Raw genomic sequence first — 25,455 nt, 5'->3', positions numbered from 1 at the left:
CATAAAGTGACCGCACGCCATTGGCTTGGTGCGTGCTGCTGCAAACCGCTTCGCGTGTCGTTACAGACGTCTTCTCCTCCTCGGAGGCCAAGAGGAGTTTTAAAATAAGAGTGTAAATTTGTTCTGAAGTTTAAAGTGTGTGTTGGGGGGTTGGGGGGTTAGAAAAAAGTATTCTGCTCTGCATTTACAGTCACCACCAAGCAGACTATATTCCTCTAAAACAAGCATGAATTCATTCACAGCATGAAAACAATGTAGCGTCAAATATTTTAATAACCCGCACTGATTGTTATCGCTGCCGGGGGAAAAAACACGTCAAAGGAAGGTCTGCCCAGTAAAGACTTTGTGTATAGACTCTCCATTCATATCGCTCACACAAACACACATAAGCACACACATAGCTACACACAAGCACTACAACATTTTTTGACGGAGTAAAGTTGGAAGCAAATACCCCCACCTCCTCCCTCCCTGCCTCCCTTATCACTTCACAGGCCGGCCGGGCCGCTGCCGCTCGCCCCGCTTTGTTGTTTGTCTCTGCAGGGCTGATTGAGCAGCGCGTGACAGACGGCCCGCGCGGGTGTTGTCCAATCAGCGGTCTGCCCCGCGCCCAATGGGTGAGTCCTCTCTGCTATTGGCTGAAGCGAGTGTGGGAAAGAATGCAGAGAGGGTTTCACACGAACTGGGAGCACGCGAGCCGGGTATAAGTAGCGCTGCGGCGTGTGTCAGCGACAGAAGTGGAAAGTGGCTCTGAGCGGCGCACCGCACGCACCCGTACTCACAAGACAGTTCAGTGATAACAAGCGGCACAAGGCAGAGTCGTCCGTGGTACTCGGCTGTCAGGCATATATCTTATTTTATATCCTGCAGTGGCCCCGAGTGACTTTTTTCTCTCCTTTTATCCGTGAGCTCGCAGTAAGGATTTACTTTTTCACGCCTTTTTGTTTTACCTGGTTTAATCAACAATGCCAGCTGACACTATGGAAAAGCAGACGGCATCCCCTATTGCCGGCGCACCTGCAAACGGATCACACACACCGGACAAGCCAAAAAATGCCAGCGAGCACAGAAAAGTAAGTGATTTAATGTTTTTGAGGGGATTCTCCTCAAGTGAGGAATATTTGTACAAGTTTGTCATTTAGTTACGAGAAGTTAGAGATATGACATCACCGTGCAGTCGTGCAAATTCGTATGTGCGATTAGTAAATAAAAATATTTACTTAAGAATTTCCTTTTTATTATTTGCAGTCTTCGAAGCCGATCATGGAAAAACGCAGGAGAGCAAGAATTAACGAAAGCCTGGGACAGCTCAAGACACTCATCCTGGACGCGCTTAAAAAAGATGTAAGTTCAAAATAATCCTGGAAACTTTTTTGCAATGAAATATTTGTATTATTCTTATTCATAGATAATGGATTGGTTTTAAATATGCCATAAATATAAACTTAACCTTTCCTATTCCTTTCCACAGAGCTCCAGACACTCCAAGCTGGAAAAAGCAGACATCCTGGAGATGACAGTGAAGCACTTGAGGAACCTGCAGCGCGTACAGATGAGCGGTAAGTTGATATAATAACAGAAGTGGGTGTTAAAGCCACGACTTTCGGAAAGAGTCGCAAAGCTGCTTATAAGTTACTAATATCGCGTCCTCCCTCTTCCGACCAGCAGCGCTCTCAGCTGACGCCACGGTCCTGAGCAAATACAGAGCCGGATTCAACGAATGCATGAACGAGGTCACCCGCTTTCTCTCCACCTCAGAGGGGGTGAACTCTGAGGTGAGGTCGAGGCTCCTCAACCATTTATCCAACTGCTTGAGCCAGATGATGTCTATGAACTACCCGCAGCAGTCCCCGTCTCAGCAGGCACACCTGGCCCAGCCCCTGCATGTGCAACTTCCATCCACTCTGCCCATCAGCGGGGCCGCAATGGGCCCCAAGCTCAGTCCCGCTGAGGCCGTGTCCCCCAAGGTCTTTGGTGGGTTCCAGCTGGTGCCCGCAACAGATGGACAGTTTGCTTTTTTGATCCCCAACCCGGCCTTTACCTCCACCACTGCCCCTGTCATCCCCCTTTACGCAAACGCAGGAGTGCCTGTTGCGGTTAACGCCAGCCCGGTGCACGGCAGCTCAGCACCCACTGCAGCATCTCCTGTTCATGGCATGACGTCCTTCTCCGGAGGGTCCCAGGCGGTCAGCCCTGTGGGGGTCAGCACCGGCTCCGAGAGCAGCGAGCCTGTGTGGCGGCCGTGGTAGCTTAAAGGGACCAGAGACTGCACTTCAAACCAGTTCGCATTACTTTTTCAATTTAGACTTTTAAGTGACTGCACACAACGTTACGGGGGTTGAACCTGTGACTTTTCCGCTATGGGATGGTAACTCTAACCACTTAATACCCCCTCCCACTAGTTCATGTTGTTTCGTTTTATGGAACAGGTGCTGCCTCAAATGGCGCATGTTTTTATAAATATATCTATATATATAATTTATTGTTGATTCCAACATTTGGATGTCCGTGGTAAACATGCAGATGGAAGATTTATAGGATTTTCTTTCTTTCTTTGTTTTTTTGTTATGATGAAGTACTTTTTATGAAAAGGTTTAGTTTTGTATAGCGGTGTCATTGATTGTTATACCAAAGCTGTGTTTTATATTCTTTGTTGTTTTGTGTTTGGAAAGAAGTTGGGTGTTGACCCACTGTTTTAATAAATGAGGTTTCAGAAATTATGTCTTGTCTTCAGCCTGCTTCTATCACGTCATTAATTAATTTTATTAAGTATCCGTATGCGCCTCTATTATGTCACACGCCGTGCGTAAAACTTCTATTTAACGCGTAAAAGTCATATCAAGGAACAAACTGTGGTCAGAGTTAAGGATAAATCAGGGAGGAAACAATATATTTTAATACTCATGTTCACAGTGTAAACCCCTGCATCAGTTAATCTACCACAGGTTGAAAGTGGCTACCTTGTCACCAGTTTGGCGGGAGCTCCTTACATCTGGCCCAATAGAGAATGGTCCCGGGGACAATAGGGGTGTATTTTTCTGCTGCTACAAAGGTAATTAAAAGTTTGAAAAGGGCCTCATCCTGTATGCAGCGGGAGCTTTAAAAAGTCTCAAACCCTATTCAAGAGCCTGGGAAATGCGCTCAGGGGTTAATGTCACTAACAGATTGCTTCAGTGAAAGGGGAATATGGAAGGATCCTCGCTTTCTTTTGTGGATCAATTGTTCGATTCCACTCCAAGCGGAATGGAGGGAACTTGGTTAGACTTCGCTTTCAGGGCAGGGGACCTTGGCGGAAGTCGTGGCACTGGAAGACAAATAAAACTGCAGGTTGTGGAATATTGTAACCTGATTACGACTCCCCATCCCGCGCGCTGACACACAATCATTTAAACTGTCTTGTTTTTATTTCCAGTCTGCGGCCTACATCTGCTTAGGTGACTTTTCAGCACAGCGCCCTGCGAAGATTCTGCGTAACAGTGGTCTCCCTTTCCTTTTCCCACTTTATGTTTACCCCTGGGTGTAAACATATCTTCCTCCAGTTAGTGGGGTCCGGAACTGAGGGCAGTGTTTCTGTGTCGACCGGCATGGTGCAAGCCGTGTGTCAGCCACTTGCAGTCAGCGGGCCCCTGTACTTGGGATTAGGTTACAGCCCGGTCAAAACCCCTCAACATTTAATACTCCACGGGCGCGCCTTGGCTGTGCATGACTGGCACAGGGAAAAAGACGGGTTTAAAGTGTTTTATTTGCCCTGGCCGCCAGCACATGCAAGATAAACATTTTTAGTGCTTCATTCAGTTAAGACGCGTGCGCAAATATAGAAAAATATCCATGTTCATAAAGTTTTTCGCGTAATGGGTTATTTAAACTTTTAGTGCCAACCAAAAGCAGCTGTTTTAGGCTCCGAGACTAAAAACATGTGAAGAAATTGAAAAAAAGTGATAAGTTGTTTATAGAATCTCTTCACAGTTCCCTGGCACTGCCTACGTGACCTCTAACGGGTGTTTTTCAGTGATACCTTGTAGTCACAACTCCTGGTTTTAATCTTCCCTTTACAGTTGGACTGCTTTGTCGATTCGTGTACTTGCGTTCTCACTTTCACCCCCCCTGAAGTGGCAGTGCCCTGCAGATGACACCGTCAGTAAATGGCATACTGAAACCCCACTGCCTGTGATGCTCAAGCAGCTTCTTTCTGCGAGGAGGCATACTGAAACACCAGTTGGCAGCATGTGTGGGTTCTGTGGTTGTTCCTACTGCCTTCGTGTCTGAGTTAATAGTTCAGAGATGCCTTTGTGTAGCTGAGGTCGTGAGAACCGAGCGAACTAGTCTGCCTGCGGCCGGGCACAGCGCCAGTCAGTAAATCCCCGCTGGCAGGCCGGGTCGTGCAGCCGCTCTGCGGAGGTGAGGAGGCGAACATACACACACGCGTGGCCGCCAAGAAGGGGCGCCTGGTCCGGTGTAAACATGAGGGATTAAAGGGAGGGAACTCGGATCCAGCTGTAAGGCTACATACTCCCAAGAGAAGTTAACTGAGTCCGTCCTATTTTCATGGCAACATTTTTTAAAACTGTTTGCAAATCAGGTTAAAGCTGCCGCGTCAGCTCTGCAGAGACCTAGGAAGGAAGATAAAGAAATCCTATATTCACTGTTTGCACTGAATTACTCAACAGCAGCTGCTTTAAAGTAAACACAATAGGCTTATAGAGATGGTGGCAAAATGTAAATGTTTCTTAAAACAACTGAAAAAAAATATGAACAGCTGACGCAGAGGTGTGCACAGAAAGAAGTAGCCCACCTATGCTGTTATTGGTCTGCATCCAGATATGAGCTGCTTAAAAGTGCATACATGGTTTATTGCCTAACAAATCTACAAGTCCCATACTGTTGAGTTTGGATCATCGTCTGTGTACAAAACGAAACAGGAGGGAATCCGTCGAGAAAAGGATTCCTACAGAGGGCTGGATGTCCCTCGGGGACCTGAGCAATCAAGTCCCCAGGGAGAAGTCACTATTGAAGAGGGGGTAGGGGGTCATCAGAGGAGCTCACAAATTATCATTCTCATTAGCGACTGAATGGTGGATAACGTGCGCACAAGTTGGCGCCAAATTTTTTTTACCAGCACCTTTCCCTCCAAATCCAATTGTTTGGGCTGTTTAGGTTGTTGTTTTTGTATGCAATTGCAGCCTTAGCCTCCGTACAGGGATGCAGCACTCAGCTTACCTTAAATTCTTCTCTCCGCACTTACTTTATAATAATAAAGAGCTAGGAAAGCACCCATAGATAGATAGATAGATAGATAGATAGATAGATAGATAGATAGATAGATAGATAGATAGATAGATAGATAGATAGATAGATGACAGGCTATATTTGCTCCTTCAGCTGAAGACACTGCTGCAAGGAGGACATAAGGAAATGTTCTGCATGCTTTGGTCACAGGTTTTGAAAGGAGGGGCTGTATCAGGCATGAACTGTGTGTATGTGTAAGTGTATGTTTGTCTGTGTGTGTGTGCGGACACTCCTCTTTGCACCTGTTTTCTTGAGAATCAGAGAGGGTTGTACAGGGAGAGGAGAACGACAGATTTAGAGGGGTGGGGATGTTGAAAAAAAGACACTGAAACTGTGAAAGTACAAAATGGACACACTTGCAGGTGTTTTATTTCAGTGCAGATGATGCATGAAGCAGCTCTGAGTTAAGCTGATAGAATGTGTGTGTTTTAAAGTGTGGCCTCAAATTTAATTACTTAGCACTTTATCAGGTGTTCAGTCTTTTAAGTTTTATCCATACTTGCCTACCTCCTCCCCCCTGCCTGGTCTTTTTTGGCTCCCTCAAGCTTCCATCCTGTCCATGTATTTATAGTAAGGGACCACTTATCCCTGGGACTGGGTGTGAGGTGTTGGGTGCGAGCAGACAGAGAAGGTGAGGCAGGGTGTGCAGACGCAACGGGACATGTCCAGCCTGCTCAAATATCACAGGCTCCGGGTGCCGCGCGGGCTCCGTTGATCCTCACCGCTTGTCTACAGAACGTATTTCTGAAGCCAGGTTTGGCTTTTCAGCAGCTTCTTCAGTTTCACAGCATGAGGCCTTTGGCTTACAGCCTTTGCCACTGGTGCAAATTCCACAAGAGAAAGTAAAGGGTCCTCTTGACAGGGTTAGAGGTCACCCCGCAGACTCCTAGGTGGCCTTGAAGAAGCCCCGTCTTCAAATATGGACAAATTTTATTTATGTTTTTTTTTTTTAATCTGCTGAGGCGGGGTCATCCTTGTCTTTGCTCTGTAGCTTTGACAGCTGTTGCTCTATTTTTGCTCGGGTTCAGAAACACTAATCTCAGAGATGATCAAGTAATGTATGAGATATGAAAATGAAACAGTTTGAAGATGCAATCATGTTAAGGAACTCCAGAGCAGTTCCCATCAAGAGCTCGTTTTCTTGACTAACACAGAGTCTAATGATGTGTGGTAACTAAACTATACGGGCCCATCTCAGTTTAACACAGCTTAATTTAAAGATAAAGAAATATGAACGCTACAATTGTCCAAGTTGAACATGACAATTAGAATTTTAATTGACTCGCTTGTCTATTTAATAAATAAAAATTTGACTTTATTTTGTTTTTTTAGACAACAAAACCTTTTATTTTGTAACGAAAACCGAAATATTATGTTGCAGTCCATTTATGATGATGCAGATGAATATTTCATGATGGAGACCTTGCAAGATAAGCTGTGTATTTTGTGTTTATATCTGTGGTTAATTTAATAGATGAATTCCATTCTATACTATTCTATTTCTATACTATTCTATTAAGAATCAATAGAAGATGATAACTCAATATCGCCACCTAGTGTTTGAAACCTGGATAGAAGTGTGTGTGTGTGTGTGTGTGTGTGTGTGTGTGGTCCAGACATTGCTCAGTTGTGGGGACTGAAAACTGGTTACACTGTAACATAATGGGAAGCTTCTTCTCATGTGTAGAGTAAAAGCATGTCATTGCATTTTAGGGTGAAGAAATGCTTCAGGGTTAGGCTAAGGTTAGGATTAGGCAAGTTGTAGTTCTGGTTACGGTTAGATTAAGTCTCCAGGAAACAAATGCAAACTAACTAAATGTCCTCTCAAGTCAGTGATGCACAGCTGTGTGTGACTCACCACGTGGCTCACTGCATGCCCCGACTTGTACCCAGTTTAACACCTGAGAAGAGCCTGCACAGGTCTGACTCATATGTCTGTAGAGGATACCTCTGTCTGCCTCTGTTGTTTGTGTGGGAGCACAATTTGTCCTCTTCCTTTCCTTTTGTGTGTGTGTGTGTGCGAGTGTGTGGCAGTGGGTGACAGCAGTGTTTAAGCATATGCATTTGCTTTGTGGGGTTCAATGACTGTGAGAAACAGCCTTTGACCTATTTTACTCGAGGCTCATGCAAGATAAATGCAACACATATATGTTTACAGACACTGTTGGTCACTGATGTTGGTCAATGGTGCCGATTACTTGTAAGAGACAAGACACACTGATGTTATCAGTTTGCACGCCTCTGTGAGTGTTTTATTACTCTCTCACTGGTCAGTCTTTTTCACAAAGTGACAGGATTTACTGATCATGCGCTAAGATATATTTATCTTTTTGCCACGGCCTTTTTAGTTGTGCACCTTCCTAAAACATAAATGTGTCCTTTTAGGTTCAAATTGATCTGACTGCATTGCCGTAATATTGAGAAAATGAATGAGAATATAAAGAAAAACAGTGTTTATCCTTAACTTGAGAGCGCTGACATCTTCTTTCAAGGGGATCACTTTCCCCAATTTTCCATCCGTTAATAACAAACCTTGGGAATTGCACATTTTGCGTCAGTGGGATTTTTAGCAATTTCATTATTTAAAAAAAAGATTTTTATACTGCAGGATTAAAACTTGAAAGTTTATTTTTACTGTTTAGCTCTCCGAGTTACTCAGTGTCTCTTTATGTTACTGAAAATGCAAGGTTAGCATCCTACAGCATATTTTCCTACTGGAGAATTACCAGAAGATCAAGGAAACTCTCACTTCCTGGTTTATATTTAGCAAGTGGAATACAAGCATGCTTGACAAAAGGATATTCTACTCTGGGATGTGTTGAAAAGTTTCCTTTCCTGACTGGCTATCCCACTGTGCCAAGACCTGCGGTCTTCTCTAGAGCCTGGTTAAGCTAGGTGGTGACAGCCGCACTGTTGCAAGAGTATTATCACTTTAGCACTGTAGAGTGGGAGAAGGGCGGGCATTGTCCCCTAAACAGGATGTCCTGGTGTCTGGTCCCATCTCATGTGGGCTATCCTTTGTGTTCGTGTACGTCTGTGTCTGTGGATATTGGGCCAAATCCTCTAAGCAGATGTCACCAGGTTTTAAAAAGTTCATCTTACTTTTTAAAAATCACTTTGATCTTTTATTGTGCCAGTACGTCCACTTGTTCCTCCCAACCTCACCTTTCTTTGCAGTTAAGTTTTACCTGATAGATTTTAATGAAAATGTCTAGCAGATACTAATATTGCAGTGTAGCTCTTGAGTGTATAGGTTTTTTGTGGCTTTGTGTCTTTCTGCCGCATGTGGTATGGGGTTAGAGTTACAAGACGAGCCCATAGTCTTTTTCTTCTTCTTCTTTCCTCTCCTCCTCTTTTCATGCCCTGGGAAGGTAAACACTCATCCTCCTTGCTCTTGTTGTTCTTATGGTAACTGTTGAACAGTGTGTGCTCCACTCGTGGTTTTATTGCCCGGATTGTCATGCAAGAGGCAGGGGAGACAAGTGTCAATAAGTGGATGGGCTCACTGCAAACAAATGCACTGAAAGAATGGCAAAGAGAGCAGAGAATACAGCTGAGTACACACACACACACACACACACATGCAGAATCGTGGTTCTATCACATCACAGAAGGCTGCCTTGACTCATGTTCGTTTCCTGGAGACTTAACCAAACCTTAAATCTTCATAGGAAACGGATTCACTTTATTACAATATGATGATTTAAGTTTTCAAGACTTACTTTTCACACAATGTGAGGGCTTAAACATGTTTGTATGGTCACAACACAAGTAACACATGCACACAAAAGAAATGATTTCAAAATCATAAAACCCAAAGAAGACAAAAATCATTAAAGAGACATGATAACTGCAATTGAAGCAGTTTTAATTACCATTTGTACACAGGTTATATTTGGCTGGATTTGTTTGAAATAAAACCAGCTTAAGACTTCAAGGTGTTCTGCAACCTCTCAGGTTCCTTTTTAATCATTTAAGGGAGTAAATCGTTCTGAGCGTTCTGGCTCTGGGTACATAAGCAAACTTACAGCTCACCAATTTTGAGTAGTTTTTGTTTTTTTAAAAGTATATATCAGTTTTTTTTAATATAAACAGTGGACAAAGTATTCATGTTAGGAGAGCAGTAAAATCATGTCTGTTGACTATTTTAACACAGTAAGTATAAAAATAAGTAAAATGTATTTGTGAAGCATGTTTAAACACAGTTTTCATTGAACAAAGCGCTGTACAAAGTATGCATGTCCATATAAACACACTTTAAAAGTAAAAAGTGGACACAGAATACAGAATTACGCCAACCTAATATAACACAACAGCAGGGCACACGGAGAGTTTGAAATCAGGTTAAAGGGAAAAAAAGTGACTGATATAAATGGACATTTTAAACCACCTAATCTTTCATCACTTTGAAACTCCCCTGCAGACATCAGTTACCCCACTGTCATGCTCTTATCTCTGCTGATATAGCAAACAGCTTTTTAGTGGTACTTAACAACGGACTGACAGAAGGTAAACAGTGCCTTTGCAGCCGTCTTGTGTCTTTCTGTCTGCTGATGGTGATTGCTCTTAGATGGATCACCCGTCCAGCCTGACCACTCCTCTCCAGAGCTGAAGAGACCGCGCCTCATGATGACTACACCCGTGATAAGATTACCACAGGGCAAGCACACGCACACACACACGAGGCACTGTTTAGCATGTTATTCTTAGTCATAGCCATTCATGAAGGAGTCCCTCCCTCCGTGAATGTCTGGCCATGCATCTCCCCCTCCTTTCATGCCTCCCTGCCTTCTTCTTTACTTGGGATGTTTACTTGAGACTTAGGTTTTGCCATTTTAGTCACCTATTTTTCCACATTCACCTATATGAGTGTAGACCGTGATACAGGCTGCAGAATCTTGGTGAATTTCTTCAGCTAGTGTTTGTATGTATGCAGCTATCCTCATTTACACGAGTAACAAAGCAAGTAACTTTAATAATTAAGTTGAAAATGACTGCACAGGACAAGAAGCAACTAAAAACAGCAAAGCAGCAGCTTCTTGCATCACCTCAGGGCTCTGCTGCGAATGCTTTGTCACCTCTAGTTTTAAAGCCTTGCTCCGTGAACCGATAAAAATCCTGCACTCGAGGGTCTCGGGCTGCGTGCAGGCACGCATGCGACCAAGAGGTCAAGAGGTTGCTCAGTGAACAGGTCTGCAGGTCTCCAGGCCACTGCAAAGCTAACACAAAGAGACAGACAACCATCCATTACATTACATTTGCACCTATATGGCCAATTTACAATCAGCCAACCGCACATGGAGAGAAGAAAGACATGCAGACATACTCCACACAGACAGGTAGCACCTGTCCAGCAGGTTCAAACCAAGGACCTTCTACCTTTTATCATTAAAATAGCCTCAGTAGGTATAAAGGGAATGGAGTATGTGAAAGATATGTCTATTTTTGTGGTGATAAAGTTGTAATAAAGTTGTAAGTTGTAAAGTTCATAAGTTATAGATGCAATAACTTCATAAACAGGTGTGCTGAATCAGTATATAAGACAGCTTTACATAGGAAAGTTTGCTGTTTCATTTTTTATATAAAATGTAACTTGTGTTTAATTTTATTGTTAATGAAACTGCAATTACGAGGCACGGTGGAGCAGTGATTAGTACTGTTGCCTCACAGCAAGAAGCTCCTGGGTCCCGGGGTCTTTCCCCCACGTTCTCCAGCTTATCCCATCTAAGGTTTCCCTACCTTAGGAACAGCTTAACTATTTCTGACGAGGCTTCAGTAAAAGGTAGGTGATCTGTTTCAGGTTTTTGCTGGATTTTTTTTAACCCTTTTTCTTAATGACATGACTTTCAGTTACTGTCCATTATTATCTTTTGTGGTTTCTTACCCTGACACTTCTTCTTTTTTCCTGCACTCGTCCAATTTCCTCAAATGTTTTAAGGGCACACTGCACACCATGCTGAGATATGCCAATTTTTCAGCTAGTAAATCTTTGTGAATCATCTTGAAAAAATATTACTTTCAGTCGGTCAAACTGTGGTATCATTGGTATTTTTTGTAAGTTCAACTAAAGCAATGAGAGCAAAGTATGTTTTGTATGGTTTTTTTTCACGTTTTTGTTTTTGTTCATTGACAGGTTGCTAGTGCCTCAAGTCACAATTTCAAATAGCTTCTTATTTGCTTTACGTTATAGTTGACTGAGTCATAGATCAGTATTAAGTTTTAAGGCAAAAAAAAAATCAAAGAAGTCAACTGAGAATAGGTGAAAAAGCAGCCAATGTCCAAGAAAATCTTTGAGAGGACTGACGAACCACTGCTCAAGGCCACTTTAAAAATTACAAGAAGACCTGGCTGTTTGGAAGGAAAACATAAAGAAAAGAGGGGCGCCTCAAAACTTTTGCACAGTACTGTAAGTAACTGAAAGTTAGGATCTCTGATGTTTGGGATATTAGTTTTGGCTTCAGCAAAAGATTGTATGTATTTTAGCAGTGTAGGCAGATGTAGAGGAAGACATAGGTGAGAACAACAAATCAAATTAAAAAAATGCATTTTATTTCATTTTTCATGAGCTGATGGGTCTTTAAGGATATTCTGTTTATGTTGACAAACTTTATTAATAAATCCATCCTCACTCTTTGGGTTTCAGAGATGTCAAGAGGTTCAGCGGTGATACTCTTGTGACACACCACCTGTGGCAACAGTGAGACCAGTTTCACTTCCAGCTCATCGTTTATGACACTTGGTCACATTTGGTATCACATTTTAACTCACTGTGTACTCGCCCTTCTTCACTGTGGAGTTTTAATATTGTGAAGGAGAGCTTTAAACCCAAATCAGCATCTTTTCTATTTATATGGATTTACAGATATTCTCTATATATTATTTATTAATTAAAAATATTACTTGAATCCCTATTAGCAAAGTGTCATATAAGAGCGAATTTCATCTTATGAAATTAGGACTCTCCTAAATACCCTTTTTTGCCAACAAGCTTCATTTTAGATTCATTTTTCTGTGAAGGTGTCTCATTTTTTTGGAAATGGTATAGCTCACAAGACGGGCAGAAAAAGTTATCAAATCTAAAGTCACAAAGTTAGGAACAATGAGGTAGATTGAACCACAGTCAATAATACAGAGAGAGGGATTTCAGGCACACAAATATTATTTTCTCCTGTCCAGGTATGTGAAATTCACATGTTTTGTCTGGCTTGAGTTTAGGACCAGGTTCTAATTAAAGAGGAATTTTTCAGAGGTCTAAAATAAACTCACAATTTGGCAAAAACTTTGAAAAAATATCTTGCAAGACATGCAGGATGATATCATGCACATGAAACGGGCCAGCCGTTTTCTAGTTCTCATTTTCTCTCCTTCTATCTTTTCAATCCCTAATTCCAGTTTTAATATTTTGTATTAGCGCAACAAGCCCGGCAGGATTGGGAGAACAGGTCCCAGACAGGAGCTCGGGATCTTGAGCGTACTCTTTGGCTTGAGTTCTTGGACTTCCCTCAAAGTCTAGACTGGCAATCCCCTCCAAGATTAAAGATATGAAATATGCAGCTAGTTAAAGAGATCCATGGATGAAAGCGTGAAATTGCACATCTGTGTTGGTAGTCAGTATTAATCAGTTTAGGCTTGAAATGTGATTTTGTGCACCACGTGCAAAATTCTCTTTATCCATAATGTGACAAATGTTTCAGAGACATACTTCTGCAGCTGTGAGGAAAATGTGGTCCTTTTTCTTTTTGCAGGTTTGAGTGAACCAACCCTTTAAAGTGATGCTTGAAAAGACCAAACCAACCACATCAGATGAAGTGATTATTATTAAGTTCTGTGGGATAAAAAGGCAACCTGTTTCTGGTAACCCTAACCACGGCGCAGTCTGGGAAGAGCCCAACGTGAGCATTAGCGGTAAAGTTTGTGTGTGTTTGCGCGTGCGTGTGTGCGTGTGTGTGTGACTGAGAGAGATGCCTGGCCACCTCCTGCTGTGTTACTCTGTGATGACTGACAGCACCAGCCTGGCTGTACAATGGCTGCTCTTTGCTCTCTGTCTCACTGTATAAACACAAAGTGGGATGGTTCCCTCATGCAGAACTCCTGTATTGATCACTTATGTGAGATCTCACAGCCGCACTCATTGTCCTCTTCCTCTTTCTCTCCTGCCGATCAATAGCTCTTTGTGTTGATTTTTACCCATTGACAAATCACTCTGTCCCATTGCCTTTGTTAAGCTGTCAATCAAGCAGAAGGTGTTGCTGTATCTGATACTCACTCAGTGGGAAGAGAGCAATCAGCTCAAAATAAGACAAAGTGTCTGAACATGATGATTGCAACTTGCTTCTAATAATAAAAATGTGTATATATTTTGAAAAAAACCCCTAAAATCTATATTATGAAAAATCTATATTATAGTAAGTTAGATTTCTACATGTCTTGAATTAAATTACATAAATTATGGTATGTTTTATGACAGTTTGCAAAAGTCCACGCCTTTCATGTCCTATCCTAAAATAACCAATTTCCTTAAAAAAAGGCTAACTGCAAAGTAACGGCTCATCTTATTACCGCCATCCTTTGAGTCGGACATGGCAGCATCCTCGTCTTGTCAGGAAATAAAAGTATTGCGCATCATTAAACCCCTTTGTCTAAATGAGGGATCTCTGTTCCTGAGAATGTGACCTGAGCACCATTGAACACCCAGACGATGCGGATGACGTAAGCCACAGATTCAGAGAAAGATCTAATCTAAAGCTTTCACCCACTCACAGCTGCACCCTGCTAAGCACCGTCGATTCACAGGGCATAAGTGAGTCAGTCTGACTGACCTGCTAGATTCTTTTTATGGTAAAAATGTATGTGGAGAGATGTTTTTTTGCAAGCCCACGGCTGGGTCTGACACCTACGCTAAACTGTGGCAAGTATCAGATAAGTCGTGGCGTTTTCACTATCCAAACCAACACAATCATACAACAAGGTGCTTAATGATGACGCACTTTCTGTTTATTACTGTAAGCAAGAGCTTGTCAATAGGTTTGACTTAAAGTGAAACTTATCAGTGCATCTAACTCTGTCAAGTTCATTGACAGTTTTTGCTCACATGTTGGATGCAAATTGGTATTCTTACAAATGAGGACAGAATTACTAGCCCTCTTATGAAAATTGCATTTAAAAAAGTATTTCCCAAGTGCTTTTAAACAGGGTGAGAAATTTATAACACAGCTTCTTCATAGTTGTATTTTGGATGCTTACATTATTCTACTAACACAAACTACGAGGGTCTAAATTATTAGCCTGTAATAGCTCTATTTGAGTCCATTTCATGACATTGTGAGCATCAACAATTCTTTTTCTTAAGTCTAAAGTGATTTCTTTTGTTTATGGCGTGGTGTTTTTGCAGGTGACAGCTCAAACCTTGCTGAAATTTGATTTACACACAGTTTGAACTTAACTTTAAAAGCTACAAAGTCAAAGCGCATCATTGCACAGCAGTGGTCGGTGCTATGGCTCAATAAAAAGCTCAGTTTTTCAGGGGGCTAATATTAATTACCCTGATCAATTTTGTTATTTTCTGAAATAATTCTGTTATTATGTGCAAATAGTAATATTTATTTATGCCTACTAAAGAAATCTAGTTTGTTGAGAGGTGCTATGTTAAAAATCCCTTGCTCTATTAAAAAAAAGCATTTGGGAAAATTTTAACCAAAAGTTTAAATTTCACTGGTGGGATAACGATTTTGTCCTCATCTGTATATGTGTACCTCTTCTTTCACATATGGCCAGCTGCCATGAGTCAGCAGCGGTGGTCAGAGGTTTCCACTCCTAGACACAACAGTCCATCCGGGAAAAAACAGCTCTCTGATGCCTCAGTCTTCCTATATTGTCTGGGATGATTCCGAGTTGGGAGAGGCTTATTGTTTGGATGTCTTTGTAGTCCAGGTCCATTGCTGCGGAATGTGGGGATTTCCTCCCTCGTGGGTATTTTTAGATCTCTGTGTGAATTCATGGGAGCTCTGCATAATGCTGAGCAGTGTGCGGTCTAAGGGTGGGGCCTGTAAATTCATGCACATGTGTGGGAATATGGATGTCTGCTTATATAAAAAAAGAAAGAAAAGGATGTACGTGGATGTGCACTGGTACATTTTTTGCACATAATCATACACAAAGCTAAGAGAACTACACAGTGATATAGCATCACGTAAAAGGCCTCGCTGATTGAGACGGATGCTACTTGGCCTGTTTTTCATTTGAAATTTCACAGTGTATTTACCCACTGTTTCCTGTTTGACAGCTCCAGATTGGCACTCTGGTTTGGACACTGCTTGTTCACTGAAGTGTTTTAAGGAGGCTTCGGCAGGTCACCTGGGGGTCTATGACCTCCCCGGGTAATGCTCTCCTCCAGGTCCTTCTCTTTGAGAGTGGTCAATGGAAGCGTCCATGCAGAGGACAGCCAGGGTGGATGGTCGGGGTGAAATCAGGGAATGAACGGGTCATATCCAGAAGGACCTGTCACCTCTAAATCAAACCAAGTGAGGTCTCCTTCCGGGTCTCACTCCCCCCATCAACTTAGCTGACATCAAGTGACACTTTGGCCTGACCTGCCTTATGCTGGGTGCACATGTGGTCGTAAGAAGCATGATTGGATGATTGTTTATAAGTGTTCACGAATAATCTGTGATTGGATTTTTGTAGTATTAAAGGTGAAAAGGTGCTACTCAACGTCCCAAAATAGTGTGCTGCTAGTTGATAGGTGCTACTAATGGGAGCTTGTTTTCTCATGTTTGTGGTTTTGATTTTCCTTAAATTTTTTATATTTGATTTTTTTCCTCTTCATAGATAGAACTCTGCGGTTCCATCTCCAACCCAAGACAACACACCGCTGGCTTTTTTGAAGTTCTGTATGCAAATGTGTCAAGACAGCCTCTCTACTGGTTAATTCCCACAATGCTGCTCTGAAAATGAATTCAATCAAAGGGAGGAAGGTTGCCGGTTCGAGCCCCAGCTTGGACAGTCTCGGTCGTTGTGTCCTTGGGCAAGACACTTCACCCGTTGCCTACTGGTGGTGGTCAGAGGGCCTGGTGGCGCCAGTGTCCGGCAGCCTCGCCTCTGTCAGTGTGCCCCAGGGTGGCTGTGGCTACAATGTAGCTTGCCATCACCAGTGTGTGAATGTGTGTGTCAATGGTCGGATGACTGGTTGTGTAAAGCGCTTTGGGGTCCTTAGGTACTAGTAAAGTGCTATACAAATACAGGCCATTTACCATTCACAAAAGACCATAACACAAGTTGCTTGAGTCCACTGGAACCAATGATTGGCTGCCTGATGTCAGGCTAACACCATGTCAGGTGCTTTGAGTTAAATACTACAGTTTTTATGTTTTGCGGACCAATGCCAAGCCTAGAATGACATCATCATGTTTCAGTGATGGGAAATGAAACTGGCAGGAGCTTAAATGTCTCACTACAAAAACAAAAAAACACTCCCATCAGCAGGGAGCCATGGCTATGAAAATAGTGCAGTTGTTGATCAGGTATTTGAGTCAGGACTAAAGACAACGAATAGCATTTCAAATTTTAAGCATTCATAAATACAAAGCTTGAACTATCAACCTTATCTGTTGCTTCTATATCCAGCAAATATGAACATCTCATAACGTCACCTCAATCTAATGACATTTTATCACCTTAAATCCTCAAATAAACACATAGATGATATTTAAAAGCATGCACATGCACAGCCTTAAATAATTGCTGTGCCCCGTATAGAAGAAAACACCACCACCACCAACTCACCAATGCAAAGCCTAGAATGACATCATCATGTTTCAGTGATGGGAAATGAAACTGGCAGGAACTTAAATGTCTCGTTCACACACTGCTTATCATTCTTAAAATCAGCAGACATCTTTTATGCACACGCCTGTTCTCTGAGGCCTTCCTCTGAAAAAATAATTGCGGTTTAGCTATATACATATATATATATATATATGTATGGGTATATATGAGCTTGTAAGTCAGTGGTCCATGATAAGATGGTAACTGGGAAACAATACTCTATTGAAGAATTGTTAAACTACCCACATATGCTTCATTCTGCCCCTTCTTTAAGTTAATGCTTTTTGCCTCCATCTCTTCTCTTTCACCTTAAACAAAAAGAGGGGGCTTTAATGTCCGTATTAATTTAGAAGCAGGTGGTAAAGAAGCCTTTGTTAATCACTTAATGATGAATTCCCCCCACTTTACATGGTGGCTTTTTCACCATCCGTTTACTTCTTGTGCCTGAGTTGGGGAAACTTTATAAAAAGTTTATCTTACCATGAAATGAGTAGGCAAGGATAAATGGCTAACGTGGGGTTTTGTCTGTCAATGCAGTCGACCTATTGGGGGTCCACCGACTGGGCAGGTTTGGACCATATGTCATCATTCCTACCCTTTGTGTGGGCGTGTCTCTGTGGCAACGGCATCAGCTGCGACCATTGTGTGAGAGGATTCAATGGCCCATATATTCATTGCAGAGCTGGCATGGGCCCCGCAACAGAAACAAATTGATACATACAAGCGCCAGCCCCATTTGGCGAGCATGACACATTTCAAATGGACAAAAAAGGACATTTTAGTCTGCTGGAAATCTTGAGAAAAGCTTGGTCACCATAGTAACTGTGCAGTAAAAGCGATCATGGGCCATTAAACTCCAATCAGATGTAAATTTGGGCTGCCCTCAGCCCCTCTGAGGGAAAGCCCCCTTCACACGCAAGACACAAATTAAACAGTTTGTTTGCCAATTCACATGTCATCTTAATGAGTTTTTATTCGTTTCCCCTTTGTTTAAATGGAGAGAATTACAAACTGCCATTGATTTGTAATACTGGGCCACTTCAGTTGTCTGCACATGATCTATTCATAACTCATTCCAAGCCAGATAATAAAAAGGTACAAAGCATGTTTTAAAGCTTGTGAAGTGATAAATTGGAGCCGAAAGAAAAATACTGGCAACTTTACAAGATAATCAAACCCTTAATCAAACAGTAATGCACGGTTTCATTAATTTTCTGTCTTTGCTTTCTTCATCATTGACATATTATCAATACAATTTTTCCTAATATTTATTACAAATCAATCTAAGCAATAAATCTTCACACTCCACCCTTTTTTCAGCTGAGTTGTCGAAAAAACATCCAAAACTGAAAAGTGTTGTTGAAAATAGTTTCTGTTTCACATACTGTTAAACTTTAGTTAGTGCTTCATATTATTATTCTTTTTCACGAAAATGTCCTGTAACACAGGAAACAAGTTTTAATGGAAAACAAAGGGCAACTGGATGACACTGTCTCCAGGACAGGAAGCTTTGTGCCCTTGTGATTGGGCAGAGAAAATATTTTGCTTGACTTGGTGGCTACAGATTTGTCATGCCATGCAGCTCCGTTCAATGGCACACGCAGTGTCTGATGTTATTGTAGCAATTAGGATTATTATGTTCCACAGTGCCTGGCTTTTGTCAAAGAACAAGTCAGCAAAGAGAGGTTGCACAGGTCGTTGACACAAAAATTGCTTTTTATTAATCATCATTACTTGTTAAGAGCAAAAAAATCCTGGATAATGCTACTTGCATTAAACTTATCCAGCCAAAGAAAGGGTAACAACCCATATCGTTACCCAGTAATCACTGTGAAACAACAGGATTTAATATGATAAAAAATAACTGAGATGGATTCATTGGTTTAAAAAAAGTAAACATTAGCAACTTAATTCAGTTTCAATTCAGTTTTGTTTACATATACTGCCCCCAAATCATATGACTCCTTTTGAGCAAGCGCTTTGGTGAGTGACAGTGGGAAGGAAAAACCCCCTATTGACAGGAAGAAACCTCTGGCAGAACCAGGTTCAGGAAGGGGAAACCATCTTATAATTTGGAAGTAACTTCATCAAAGCTACACATTTACTGACCTTATTCACTGATGTGTGTTCAGAAATGTTCCTAGTGTGCATACAAACAGTCTATGTCTCGAATCTGTAATCAGCGTGCTGCAGTGTCCATCTTTTTCTGTATTATGAAATATGTTTGCCTATAGGTGTATCATGAAGAAAGCTCAACGCTGATGAAAAACGTAAATATCAGACCAGATGAAAAACAAAGCCTACAAAGCCTATAAGCATCCATCAGTGGGTCAGCCTATACCAATAAATGAGGATGAAAATTAGAGCATCAAATGAATGAATGTAAGACCATCACCTTCACAGTTATTTTATACATTTAGCCAATCTAAAAAATGTAAATATTGTTAATTAATTGATTTATATGTAAAGCATTTTGCATTTTCTGAGATATCATTTGTGTGTATACATGAACTGCAGTGGTTCAGACAGTATTAACAAAGTTATGTAAGAAGAAACTGATAAATGCCGGTTTTATACGAAACGCTTTTCGCTGTTTGTGATTAAGACCCATTGTTGCTACTCCGAGTGTTTCCATGTCAGAACACGAGAAAGGGGGAAAAAAGAGAGAAAAACCATGACTAGCTCTGATATTAATGAGAAATGAGTGTGTGGTCCTGTTATTGTGCCTGTTTTCAGGACGCTGTCGCCACTCTTGTCTTCACTCTCGCCTCATACAGTACAGCTGCTCTGTTTGACAACACTGGACAGTCAGAGCACAGCATGGGCTTCCACTGGCTCCGGACCAAGCTGACCTGGGAGCTGACTTTACCAGTATAGCTGCAGCCTCCCCATTGCTAGCCTATTGTTGCACGGCGCAGCTAACGATGGCCTGTCTGTCTACTGTGGTCTCTTCCATGCAGAGCAGGGGGAATGCTAATTTGACAAAGGGATGATTAACTACAGCAGCACGGTAACAAACTGCCTCATTTTCATGTCTTGTTGTCTCCAGTGTCCCACCTCCCAGAGATTTGACTGCTCTATTAACTTATGTGTGTTGAGGGCTTAGCTCAATACTTTGTCGACTCCTTGTATGTTACTATTTTTTGCATTTTCTAAAAATGTCCTTTGGTTACACTGTAACTAAAAACTGTAAAACTATGTAACTAAATCTACAAAATGTAAATTATTTCTTTAAAAAAATAGTGTGGCAAATATATTATTAACTTCCATTTGCTAGCTAAAGCCAACATTTATGTCTTCAGTTGTTGAGTGTTACAACACTACAGCAGCTGATCATTACCACCCAAGCCAACACGTGATAAAAATTTCCATATTTACATTTTGTGTGAGTCACTGTCTTGCTGTTGCCTTAGCCTAAGCTGCCACCAGCCGGGGGAAGACCCAGATTGTCTAACGCTTGGAAGGTCGGTGGTTTTCTCCCTGGCTTCTCCAGTCGGCATGCCAAGTTATTCTTGGACAAAATACCAAAACCTGAGCTGAGGGTGAGTGTATGTGTGAACGTTAGGCAAAGCTCTTAGGTAGAGAAAAAACTGATTGGTGAATGAGGCTTGCCATAAAAAGCGCTATATAAGTATCAGTATAGTAATGCTATAGTAAGTGTGTCATGTTAAACTGGATGCTGATAAAGGATTTTAGGGTGTTAGAAGCTTCTGAATAGACAGGACATCTTTAAGAACAAGTTCGCTCAGTGCATGTTTCTTTTCATTCTTCACCTTTGAATGAGGGTTAAAAAGTGTGCATAGGGTCTAAATTCCATGCATTTTACATATGGACATATAGCAGCTGTAGTTTGAGTAAGCCGGAAGGTTAGTAATTTGGTGGTATCTTTGGGCTCAGTACTGAACCCCAAGTTAACCCTAGTGCATCCATCATTGTTTGAGTATGTGTGAATACTAGGTGCATTTATTTGTGTGTGACTTGGATAACAAGGCGTATAGTAAAAAGTGCTTTGAGTGCTCAGTTAGAGTAAAAGAAGCGCTACACAAGTTCCAGTAAATATATAACTTGCTAATCACTTTGTGTCAAAGTAAAGAAAGTAGAGGTAAAGCTGACCTGACAGTGGTGGAAAGAGAGATTTCTGGTTTGTAATAGATCTTGATTTTGTATTTGCTGCATGAACGATTTATGTTTTAAGGGTTTGATCCAACTAGACAGAAAAAGTGGGATATATACATTTCATGTTATATTCAGTTTTAAAGCAGCGAGTAAAGGGAGTAAATCACTTGAAATTCGAAATGTTAAAATAGATTCTCTTGGATTTCGCCAGAAGGGAAGAGACCGTGAAGCCATGAGAGAAGTAAAGAGAGAAAGACTGAAAAGGAGGCAGAATGGTGTACTGTCTGGCTGTCTGGTGTCCACACAGAACTCTGCCATGTCCACTGGTGGCTGTGGAGGATTCATTAGACACCACAGTCACTCCCCCTGCACGTGAGTGACAGGTCTCTTCAGCCAGCTCTCTAAAGCACCAAAGATCATCCCACTCCTCTCTTGCCCATCTGGCTGCCTGAATCTAACAAGGGGTGCCCTCCAGTTATAAGACTGCATAAAAAAGAGGAGGAGAGGGAGAAGAAAAAAGTTAAAGACTGGAAGATCCCATCAGATTCTCCGTGGTCCATAGGCTCCAATTATTCAGAGCTTATCTTTTCAGCTTGGCTGATTTCCCAATGAATAAAGTGCGGTACGTATTACTGCCGGGCGGGTGCATCTCTAAAGAGGCTGAAGGAGGATCAGGGATGTGGGTTATGGTGTCAATCTGGCCCTGACCCCTGGGGTTAGGGAGGTGACGTTATGCAGTCACAGTGCCAAGGCATCCACTTGTAGCGCTTCCATTTAGAAGCCGTTTGGATAAATGGAAAAGGGCAATCACATTAGAAGAGGTTTCTTTCCATTTTAAAGCAAAGAAAGAACGATAGAAAGAAATCTCTAATGACAAAGTGAGTGACTCTTGACTTTAAAACCACCTCTAAGACGATAGTTGGAAAAGGCATAAGTCAGGAGGGTTAAGCTTAAGCACAGTACGCGCTCACATTTGTGTCAAGAACTGCATCAAATGATTTTAGCAGAGACTACAGGCACCAGAAAATATGGCAGATAGAGACTATGGTAACCAGCAGATGCACTACAAACACTACTGAATGGTTTAGTGAAAAGTAGGAAAGCAAAATTCTGTTTTGGACAAAGTAAAATTGGCCACAAAATGCAACTATTTTTATAACTACATACGGAGTGTATGTAGTTATTTACATATGTGATAAGATTCTAATGTTACAGAATAATATGTTGCTGGTAGCTTTTCCAAAAAATGTAAACAAAAAATAAAAAGGGTTTCATAATTTGCTGAATGCCAGGAAAACTGCAGGGTTAAGTGGAGTGACCCTCCCTGTACCAATCCCACTCTACACTTGGCAGCGAGCTGGGGCACCACGGGAGATTGGTGGTCCTCCGGTTTACGGCGGCCCTTCCATTCCTGAGCATCTACAACCCTCAGATCTACCGACAAGTGTTGCCGATCCCTCTCTTTTCTTCTGCCTTCATGGAGATGGCTGGGAGATTCTCATGCCAGCGCACAATGCCTAAACAAGCGGGTATGTCTAATTCAATTAAGTCCACAAGGCTGTGCCAAGTGGGCCCTGGTCCCGTGTGACAGGGATAATGAGCGGGCAGAGAGGAGGAGGAGGAGGAGGAGGAGGGGGACTGGTGTTGGATTGAAGATCGAGCCTACGCTCATTCAGACATTCATACTTCATTCTTTTTATTATCTGCTCCGGGCTTTAATGTTTCCAAGATGACCCCGCTCATTTAGTGCTGAATGGAATATTTTGCATTCCAGCATTAATGTGCAAATAGGCTTGATGAAGGACACTGAGAGGCTGGGAATTATAAATAGTGTGACCTCTGAATTCCTACAATTCATCACTTAGAAACGTCTCTAAATCTGGATTCTTTCCCCACTGCTGAGGACAGTGTCACACGAAAGATGTGCGGGAGAAGGAAACTTAACAATCTGACTCAATGAGTGACTCAACAAACAGTTAGACACCTTACAAAGAGGCCAACGCTCCCTCTGTGATCGCTAAGCCATTTATCCTTTCAGTCTTTAACTAATACTTGTATATATTTTACCTTTGTCGGTACTTTTCCATGATTAATTACTTTAAGATTAAGTACATAAAGTCATTCAGTTTCCACCTACTGTTGCCAAAATAGTTAACTCACTGAAAACAAAAGCAGCTGAGGATTGGCAAGGTAGAGGATTCAGGACATCCTGAATAAGTCGGAAGTTGGAATTTCCAAGTTCTCAGTTAGTATTTGAATCTTGAACACCCCCTCAACTCAGATTTCCCACTTGGGAAGTCAGGGCAGCCTTCGCAATGAGGAGTTAGTGATCTAAGATTGAACGTAAAAAGTAGTAAGACTGTAAAACTTTTATCTGCACTGCCACAGTTGTGTATTTGTGATTTACTAAATAAGGCATTCACAGAGCACTGATCGGGCTCTATCCACGAATGTGCTGCAGGTATTCTGTTGTGTTGCTAGTGTTACAAAATGGCTCTGCTTAGCTTAAGAACCAGTGCAAATCCTGGTTTTCCTCACCTTTTCTGGAACGCGCTAGCTCAGTAGCTACATCACTCCTGAGTTCCAAGGTGTTGGGAACCCAGCATTAGAAGTTAGCAGGAAGCTAGCTTGCTAGCTGACGTCTAGAAATGATATGTCACAGAACTGCTATTAACCTTAGACATCTAATGAACTTTAGATAAAGAAAATTAAATATGTCAAAATTGACATATAATTTGCCACCTCCTGGTTAGCTACAGGGATATCATTAGGCTTAGGAAGTTAGGGAATACACATTTTTCCTTTACTACTCGTGGCTGTATCACCTCCAATATGATAGACAACTGTCGAGCAATGTGTGCTTTATAAAATACATCAACAATGGACAAAACTGAGGTCCTTGAGTTTGGCACTGAAAACTCCTCTAAGGTAGTTACGTCACAGTAACAAATATCATATTTGCTTGTCATATTTAGACCAGCATTTACAATTTGAATCTCACTTCTCAAAGATTATCCAATCTTGCTGTTTTCATCTGAGAAACATAAAAAAAATCAAACATTTTCTATCATCCAATAATTTGGAGATTTTAGTGCACGCTTTAGTGCACTAAGTCACTTTTCACATGTATCTCTCAGTCCTCCTCAGCGAGTCTGTAACTGAACTATAATGCAGCAGATTTTCTGCAATCTTTGTCTTTTTATTTTTGGTGATAGTTTATATCTGATTTGTACAGCGATGTGTATTTTTAAACAAATGCGCGACCTTACATTTGACTGTGTGTCTGTATGCTGAAAGTATACATGTTGGAAGCATAAGTATACTTATATTTAATGTGTGGTTTTATTAAAACCGTAAAGGAGTTGTCAGAGAGCATGCTATACAATCTTGTGCTTAGTCGGCCTGAGAGCGATATTTCTGAATCACTAGAATAAGCTTAGCCATGCGCTAATCTAGCACACGAATAGTACTAATAAAAAAATTGTACAGAGATAAAATGACTAGTGAGTACCATTATATAATAATTAGCATTATTGAAGAGAAACAAAAATGGCAAGAGTTTAGAGCCAAGGCAGTAGAGGCTTGGAGAAACAGAAACAGGTTCAATGTGTCATCACTTAACAAGCTTATAGAGCAACGACCACAATTCAATTGTGCTTTAAGATGGGATACAGCTACGCCTCCCCTTGACACTCAACACTGGTTTATTTTAACCACATAACCATATGTGGTTTTTATTTTAATCACGACAAATGTTCCCTGACTTCAACAAAGTGGCAATTTCACTACAACCACTGTTCTCCCCATAAGTACAACCACAACGTTTTTGCCAAACCTAATAAAACTGAACCATAGCAGAAAACTCAGTCACAGAGACACAACGTCGTTTCCAGATTCATGCATTAGGCTTGAGGAAAAGGGAAAACCATATAATTTATTGTTTTATTTTGGGAACTATAATTCCGGACAGCACAAAGAACGTCTGTCTCGTTTTATTGTAAACTGAAAACTTGTGTGAGAGTAGGTGTATTTCAAAGGCTCGATGACATCCACTTATCCAGCGCCAGAGAGAAAAGTTGCTAAATAGCGTAACAGTCACGGTTGACAAGGAGTCATACGTTGCTCAAGGAAACCTGCTTTTCTGCATTTTCGGCACTTTTGACTTCAGCTGGGAACTATCTCAGACCTGAGAGGCTTTTAGTTTCACTGAAGTTTCCAAGGACTCCTGCT

The 25,455-nt window shown here is 41.6% G+C and overlaps 2 protein-coding genes and 1 long non-coding RNA gene across 4 annotated transcripts in view; 2 read left to right on the top strand and 1 right to left on the bottom strand.

The window, feature by feature from the left end:
• The first annotated feature begins 713 nt into the window (after positions 1-713).
• On the top strand, positions 714-2,720 carry her9 (hairy-related 9). Of its 2 annotated transcripts, none has more exons than XM_005478200.4 (4): positions 714-1,073; positions 1,249-1,344; positions 1,472-1,559; positions 1,669-2,720. In XM_005478200.4, exons 1-4 carry the CDS (start codon positions 966-968, stop codon positions 2,247-2,249), a joined length of 873 nt encoding a protein of 290 aa, XP_005478257.1. In that variant the 5' UTR covers positions 714-965; the 3' UTR covers positions 2,250-2,720. The 2 variants fall into 2 exon arrangements, with proteins under 2 accessions (XP_005478257.1, XP_003444854.1); XM_003444806.5 differs by having other exon boundaries at positions 1,666-2,720.
• A 6,433-nt stretch (positions 2,721-9,153) lies between these two features.
• Positions 9,154-25,455, bottom strand: part of LOC109196278 (uncharacterized) — a 48,815-nt gene continuing 32,513 nt past the window's right edge. Inside the window, exon 7 of the long non-coding RNA XR_002057820.2 lies at positions 9,154-10,505. This is a non-coding gene — a long non-coding RNA (uncharacterized LOC109196278). The remainder of the gene's footprint in view (positions 10,506-25,455) is intronic.
• perm1a (PPARGC1 and ESRR induced regulator, muscle 1a) overlaps positions 19,698-25,455 on the top strand; it is a 52,710-nt gene continuing 46,952 nt past the window's right edge. The window contains exons 1-2 of the mRNA XM_025901939.1: positions 19,698-20,119; positions 20,523-20,651. The gene's annotated coding sequence lies outside the window, so the exon portion shown is untranslated. The remainder of the gene's footprint in view (positions 20,120-20,522; positions 20,652-25,455) is intronic.

Source organism: Oreochromis niloticus, linkage group LG20 (assembly GCF_001858045.2).
Source record: "Oreochromis niloticus isolate F11D_XX linkage group LG20, O_niloticus_UMD_NMBU, whole genome shotgun sequence".
NCBI lineage: Eukaryota > Metazoa > Chordata > Actinopteri > Cichliformes > Cichlidae > Oreochromis > Oreochromis niloticus.
This window is presented reverse-complemented; position numbering and strand designations above follow the sequence as displayed.

Excerpts from the sequence above, each read along its gene's own strand:
- her9 (XM_003444806.5), top strand. The coding sequence starts at position 966 with ATGCCAGCTGACACTATGGAAAAGCAGACGGCATCCCCTATTGCCGGC. Across the intron at positions 1,074-1,248 it reads ATGCCAGCGAGCACAGAAAA|TCTTCGAAGCCGATCATGGA; the intron begins GTAAGTGATTTA and ends TATTATTTGCAG. Across the intron at positions 1,560-1,665 it reads GCAGCGCGTACAGATGAGCG|CAGCGCTCTCAGCTGACGCC; the intron begins GTAAGTTGATAT and ends TCTTCCGACCAG.